Source organism: Vidua chalybeata, chromosome 20 (assembly GCF_026979565.1).
Source record: "Vidua chalybeata isolate OUT-0048 chromosome 20, bVidCha1 merged haplotype, whole genome shotgun sequence".
Taxonomy (NCBI): Eukaryota; Metazoa; Chordata; class Aves; order Passeriformes; family Viduidae; genus Vidua; species Vidua chalybeata.
This window is the reverse complement of record NC_071549.1, coordinates 6,695,915-6,702,743: the sequence shown is the minus strand read 5'-3', so window position 1 is coordinate 6,702,743 and position 6,829 is coordinate 6,695,915. Positions and strand designations below refer to the sequence as shown.

Genomic DNA, 6,829 nt, shown 5'->3' with positions numbered 1-6,829 from the left:
TAAAGAGCGCGGAGACCCCGTCGAGGAGAGCCCGAGTCAGAGCGTCGGCACCTTGGCTCTAGACTGCTTACTGCTGCGTAGGGACAGGACAGTAACAGTCTACAGTCATGGCTACTGAAGCATGACCCACCGCCGGCACCGGCACCGGCACCGGCCCCGGCCCGCACCGGCCCCGGCCCCGCCGCAGCGCCGGGGGGGCGGGCGCTGTCCGTGGTGCTGAGCCGTCGGGGAGCGCGCCCCGACGGGGGCGGGGGGAAGGCGGGAAGGGGCGGGGATGGGGGGGGTGTCCCGGTGCCCGCCTGACCCCGCTCTCTTTTTCCCCCCCCGCAGACACCGACCCCCCCGCGGCGGACGCCCCCCCCCCGCCTTCCCGCTGCAGCCCAGGTAGGGGGGGACTCCCGGCGGGGCGGACACGCGTGGGAGGGCAGGGGGCGGGCAGGGGGGTGGGCGGATGCTACCGATGCTACCGACACTTCCCCCCCCACCCAAGCACCGGGAGTCCCCCCCGCGCCGCCGGTGGGGGTCGGGCGCGCTCGCTGCGGTGGCGGGGACGCCTCCTCGCCGTCGCCAAGGCACCGGCTGCCCCCTCCCATCCCGCCCTCCCGGGCCCCCCCCCCACTCCGACGCCGCCCGGGCGACCGTGGCTTTAGATTGTTACTGTGCCGCTGGGGGGGTAACAGTCTACAGCCATGGTCGCCGGGACAGGCGGACTCGCACCGCGGGCAGCACCGGCTCCCCCCACTCGCCCACCCCCGGGGGTCCCCGAGGCGGCGGAGGCGGGGCGGCGGGGGTCCCGTCGGGGGCGGCCCGCCTCCCGGGGCAGTAGGAGCTCACATGCAGGATGCAGCTCACCGCACATCAACTCTTACTGTTCGGGGGGGCGGGCGCCGAGCGGCTCCTCCTCGGGCAGCGGGAACGATGGGGACCCCGTCCTCGGATCCCCCATCCTGCCCCCGCGCCCCGCAGCCCCTCACCTGCCCTCCCGGCGGGGGCCCGGAGCCCCTCGGGGACCCTCCCCGCCGGGCTCGTCCCGCCGCATCTGTCCGCTCGCCAGTCGGGGTCCCGTCCCCCCGTCCCGTGCCCCCCCGCCCCGCCGCTGGTGCGCGGGGGGACCGCGGGCCGTTCGCGGAGCGGGGCTGGCGGCGGGGCCGGCGCGGCGGGGACTGAGCGCGGCCGGCGGGGCCGGGGCGGGGGCGGCCGGGGGCGGTCGCAGGTTGCACAACCCGCCCGGCGCGGCCAGGAGATTCCTGAGCGGCGAAGTCAGAGCGGCCCGGCCTGCCCCGGCAGCGGGCACCGGGCCTTCAGCAGCCGGCGGCGACCGGTGCTGGCCGGGCAGGGCTCCTCGTGGGGGGCACCGGGGACTCACAGCCCTGGAGACGGAGAGAGGGGGCTGGAAGGGCTGTAGACCATACAGACCGGAGGGGAGGGAGGTACCTAATCCCATGGGGACACCGGGGATGTAGGGTCAGGCCCAAGTGGGTGAGGATGGCAGTGGTAAGAGGAACAGGAAGAGACCCTGAACAAGAACCTTCAGTCCTGGGATCCTGAAGCACAGGGCTCCTGCAGGTGTCCCACCTAGACCGAGTCAGGGTCACGCAGGGTCCCCTGCTCACACTCTCCCTCTCCAAAGCAGCCCCATTAGGATCCCTCACCCATCTATGGGGTCATGCAGCTGGCAGCTCTGCCCTCACCCAGACAGGCATGGCCACCACCAGGTCCCCTGGGGCCAGCAGGGCCACAGTGGGACACAGGAGCCACAGGAAGGGAAGGATCAGAGGTAGCAGGTCCTTGCTGTACCCTGCTGCGTCTCTTGCTTTTTCCCTTTGACTCCTGCTTTTCCCATCGCTGCCGTTGGTGATGGGCCAAGCACCTCACACCTCCAGGATGAGGATTTTCGGGCAGTCCCACCAGCACTCAGGTAAAACCTCAGGGCTACGTCCAGCACATCCACGCTGCAAAATTGCCACTGCCGCAAAACCCACCCTCCATCCCCTGGGAAACACTTCCTTATTTATGCCCCGTTAACAGCATCACAGTGAGGTCCAGGCCATGGTGACATCAGTGTCCCTTCCAGGGTACCCCTGGGTGAGGGGACAAGTCCCATGGGCAGCACAGTGGCCTCTTGGACCCCATGCTCCAGCCCGGGAATGTTCCAGCTGCACTGTTGTTTTGAAGGCCAAGTCTCTCCCGCTGACACCCTGGAATCAGTTTTTCTTCCAGAGTCCTTAAAAATATCCTGGATTCCTGACACCAGGACTTGTCTTCCAACGGCGCTTCCAAGCCACTGGGCCTGGGGCCAGCCGCCAGCGCCAGGGGACAGAGGCTGTCCAGCTCCCGTGCTCCTCCTCAGCACGGAGATCGCGGCGGTGCCGGGAAGGAACGTGGTGCCAAGGAAGATCACAGCCCCTGCCACGGCCTCTTCTTCGGTGGAATGGTGCTCAGCAGGGCACAGGCACGGCACAAACACTGCCTGACCTCGGCAACGCACCCAGCGGCTTCAGAGCGTGTCCCTGTGCGCAGCCAGGAGGGCGGGAAGGGTCTTCCTGGGACCTCCAAGCCATGACCCTACAGAGCCTGGCGGCTGAGGATGGGTGGACACTGCCTGCAGCAAAGGTCCCAAGGGACTCTCCCGGACAGGATTTCCCTGTGCATCCCTGGGAAAGCACGTGGCCCCAGAAAACTTCTAGACAAAACCTGTCACCCGCTCCTGGCTTTGCCAAGTGGCATCCTGGCACCGTAGGAATTTAGGGTGGGCCCGGGGGGGCTGAGCCAGCACAGCTAGTGGGGGCTGCAGGAGGAGGTGCTGCTGTTGCCCCCCCAAAGGCCAGGCAGGTGCCCACTGGCCCCACACGCTGTTGCTGCCATCTGACAGCTCTTGGCGAAACGGCCTTTTGTGATTCAGCCGTGTTTATCCCAGCCTGCAGCCCGGCCCAGCGTGGGTTTCCATGGAAAACTTCCATCCAAAACAAGGAGAGAGAAGGAGCTACAGCAGGAGTGACTCAGCCACAACTGGAAGCTTCTGCGAGTGAAGCAGGGAAGGGGGGGCTGTTCCCTACGGCTTGGTCCTGCTCCAGCAGCGGGGCCCAGGGATGGTCCCGGCTGTCCCCTGCCCGTGCCACTGCCACTTCACAGGCAGGACCTTGGCAGGTTTGGGAAAAGCTTCGCTGTAAAACCATCTGGGAAACACATCACCCTCCCGGAGTGCCCCCTCCCCATGCCTGTGGCAGGTCCTGCCGGTGGGGACAGAGGGGGAAGAGTGTGAGATGAGTAAGGCTCAAACCCTGGCACGAGCCGCACCCGATGCCAGGCTCGGCGGGACGTCGCTTTTTCCAGCGCTGCCCACAGGAACCCCTACCCGTGCCTGGTGTGCCCCAAGTGGGTGGCTGGCAGGCTGGGCAGTGGCAGTGACCTCGAGGTGGCATTGGCACAGGGGAAAGGGGTGAGGGGAGCTGAGGAGAGGTGGGAAAACAGCCAGGAGTTTGCAGGGTGGTGGTGGTGGCGTCTCTGCTCATGCCAGGCTCCTCCTGCCCTCCCTGGGACACTGGCACAGGGCTGGGGCTCTGCTCACCCAGGGAAGGGGCAGCAAAGCTCTGCCTGGCCGAGCCCTGGACTCCATGCCCACAGCAGGCTCCTCACAAGCAGGGCCACAGCGAGGCTCCTTCCTGTCCTTGAGGTCACACAGGTGGCTCCAGTGGCTGCACTGGGGTATGGAAAGGCACATCTGGGGACAGGGGTGACATCCCCCCTGCCAAAACACCCAGGCTCCTGGTGCTGCTGGTAACACTAGTGATCGTCCCCAGAGCCCTCTTGTACCAGGCAAGTGACACAGCTGCCACCCAGATCCCGGCTTCACTCCATCACTCCCCTGTTCAGCAACAGCAACAGGCCCACGCTGTTTTGGGGGAAAACCAACTCCCCTGGGCCACACCGGGAACTCCCCAGCATGAAGCTGAGTGACGGGTGGGGGGACATCAGCCAGTCTTGTCTCCAGGCTCACCTCTGCGGGCAGCCAAGTTCTGTGGCTGCATCCCAAGAACAGTCCTGGATCTGCGAGAGAGGCAGGGGCCAGCCCGAGGGCATCTCGCCAGGAAAGGAGGGAGAGGACAGGATTCCCATGGCAAACCCCTCGGAGCCACTTCCCTCTTCCCACAACACCCGGACCAAGCAGGACCTCCCTGTGCTGCTCACACAGGCACCTCCTGCGGACAAAGGTCGCGTTTATCTGTTTTTATTAATTTATTTAAACCGCTACAGCAGATAGCCGGCAGGAGCCATCTTGAAGGAAAGGGGCAGGTACCGCAGCACCCCATCCCTCCTGGACCCACCCGAGGGAGCTGCCTGCAGAGCTGGGACCGTGCTGCTCACTCACCGCACCCGGGGCTTCTTCCCCTTCCTTCCCTCTTCCCAGGAGCTGCCGGTGCCTCCCTGTGCCCGGGAGCTGCTGGGGCTGCGGGGCCGCAGTGCGGGCGGGCGGCCACGGCTGCGGTGCCTCCCCCGCGCCGGGAAAGCACCGGGAGCTCGGCGAGAACCAAACAGCTCCCGGGGGCTGCGAGCGCGGCCGCTGCAGGGGGGAGAGCGGGGACAAAGGCTCCCGTGCGTTGTCACAGCTGGTCGCCGTGCTCTGCCACAGCTCAGCCGGGCATGCAGCCCCGAAAAAAAACAGCCTCCGGTGTCCCCGATGCGGTCACCAAGGGGTGCAGGCACCCCACGCCTTCGCAGCAGACATGACACAGCCCACGTGAAGTGGCACAGACGGCCAGCAGTGCCCGAGCCCCCCCAGCCCCGCAGGGCAACAGCAGAGCGGGTTTGGGCTGCAGGGAAACAGCCACATCCTCCTGCCACCATCACCAGCGTGCTGCAAACCGGGGCAAAAACGCGATGGGGCTGAGAGCTGCTCGCTCCTGCTGTGCTGCTTTAACCCACGGTACCCCGGGCCCGGGGCAAGCACAGGAAGGGTTTCAGCAGCACAGTGCCCTGCAGCCCTCACAGAGCTGACACTGCGCTGCCCTGCTGCTCAAGCAGGGGAAAATTCACTTTTTTCACCCAATTTCCTTCTTTTACCAGCTCTACACCCCCAAGGAAAGACGTGGTTAGAGAAGCTCTGCTAGCTCTCCTCTCCTGAGACTGGTGCTCAGTGCTGAGCTGGGCAGAAGCTGAGCAGGACACCTGCAACTGTTACAGCAATAAAGATTTTCCTGTGCTTCTGGATAACACAGAGCCACAAACAGAGACAAGCTTTTCTTGTTCATGGAGGCGCTTTGTGCAGGGAAGATTCAACACATGCACACCGAGCCAGCAGGCACTTCATTCCTGAAGCAAACACCAGCCCTGGCACTGCCAAGGATGAGAGGGTTTTCCAGGCCCAGACCAGCTGGAAGCTTGGCTTAACAGATATTAAAAACCACGAGGTTTTGGGGTGTAAACTGCAAGAGCTCTGTGCTCTGCAGATACTTCCTGTGGCTGAGCTGAGGGACTCTCCATTTGAGCAGGTGTTTTGAGTCTCTGAAAGCACCTTGCACACAGAGCAGTGTCACCCTCCTGCCCTCAACCTCTGTCACACCCCCACACTCATGTGTTACATGTCATATACATTATATAAAACTTTATATGCATATATATTATACTGATGTATACAACAAAGCTGAAAAAAAGGGAGATAAAGAAGCATTTAGCCTGGCCTGGGTGAGCACTGAAGAGCAGAATGTGCAGTGAGCTGTTCTCTGGTCCCTCTGGAGGCACGGAAACACGGATGTTTCACAGGATGGACGGCTACACGTGGCTCACCAGAGCCCTTTTTTATTACAGAGCCCATTCTCAAACCTCCCCAGCTCCTGGGCGCTCGGCCTGGCCCTGCCCGGGGCAGAAGCGTTCCAGGAATTCCAGGTAGGCTTTCTTCTGCGCCGGAGCCGCGGGGATGAAGTGCCCGCCGGGGTGCGTGAGCACAACGGGCTCCACGAAGCACCGTGCCAGCTCCCTGCTCAGGGGCGCTGCGATGACGGCGTCGGTGTCCCCCACGACGTGCAGCGTGGGCAGGGCGATGGGCTCCCGGTAGAAGTGTCCGTGTGCCGGGGCGCGGCTGGCGAACGCGGCCACCAGCACGGCGAAGGCCACCGGGAAGCGCGGGTCGCCGCGGGCCCGCAGGGCGCACACCATGGCGGCCAGCGCCGCGCCCTGGCTGAAGCCCAGCAGCCCGTCGAAAGGCCCGTGCTCCGCCAGCGCCGCCGCCACGGTCGACAGAGACTCCTCCAGCCCCGCCGGAGCCGCGGCCGCTTCGCCCGCCTCGAACGTGCCGGGCCCGGAGAACCACCAGCCGCGGGGGGGGTCATCCCCGTCGGGGTCGTCCTGAGCGCCGGCGGGCAAGAGGTGCGGCGCGTCGATGGCCACCAGCTCGGCGCGGCCGCGCAGGGCCTTGCGGAGCGCGCCGGTGCGCTGGCGGAGGCGGCGGGCGCTCTGCCGGTACCCGTGCAGCGCCAGCAGCCGCAGCGGCCGCGCCTCCGCCATGGCCGCGCCCCGGCAGCGCCACTTCCGCCTTCCCGCCGAAACGCTGCGCGCTGATTGGCCGGAGAGACGAGAGCGAGCGGCGCGCCTTCGCGGAGGTGACGCGCGCCCCCCGGCGGCGGGAGGCCGGGGTGAGGACGGGGCAGCCCCGGCGGGGCGGGCGGGACGCGACCCCCGGCACGGCCCGGTCCTGCAAGGGGCAACTCCCCGCGGACAGCCGGGCTCGGTTCTTGCGGGCAGTGGTGTTGTCGAGTTACGGGGTGCGACCCCATCCATTCCAGTAGAGGGGGGTCCCCGGTGGTGCTTACAGCAGCGGCGACCCCGCCTCTGC

General features: G+C 66.0%; 1 protein-coding gene and 1 long non-coding RNA gene across 2 annotated transcripts; one reads left to right on the top strand and one right to left on the bottom strand.

The window, feature by feature from the left end:
• The first annotated feature begins 328 nt into the window (after positions 1 to 328).
• Positions 329 to 5,227, top strand: LOC128797979 (uncharacterized). The gene is made up of 2 exons (XR_008434299.1): positions 329 to 384; positions 5,065 to 5,227. It is a non-coding gene; the product is annotated as an uncharacterized LOC128797979 (long non-coding RNA).
• A 360-nt stretch (positions 5,228 to 5,587) lies between these two features.
• On the bottom strand, positions 5,588 to 6,802 carry OVCA2 (OVCA2 serine hydrolase domain containing). Its single transcript, XM_053961030.1, is given in 3 exon segments — positions 5,588 to 6,511; positions 6,513 to 6,655; positions 6,658 to 6,802. Coding segments are annotated over 3 exon segments (957 nt in total). The 5' UTR covers positions 6,775 to 6,802; the 3' UTR covers positions 5,588 to 5,814.
• Positions 6,803 to 6,829: the final 27 nt, after the last annotated feature.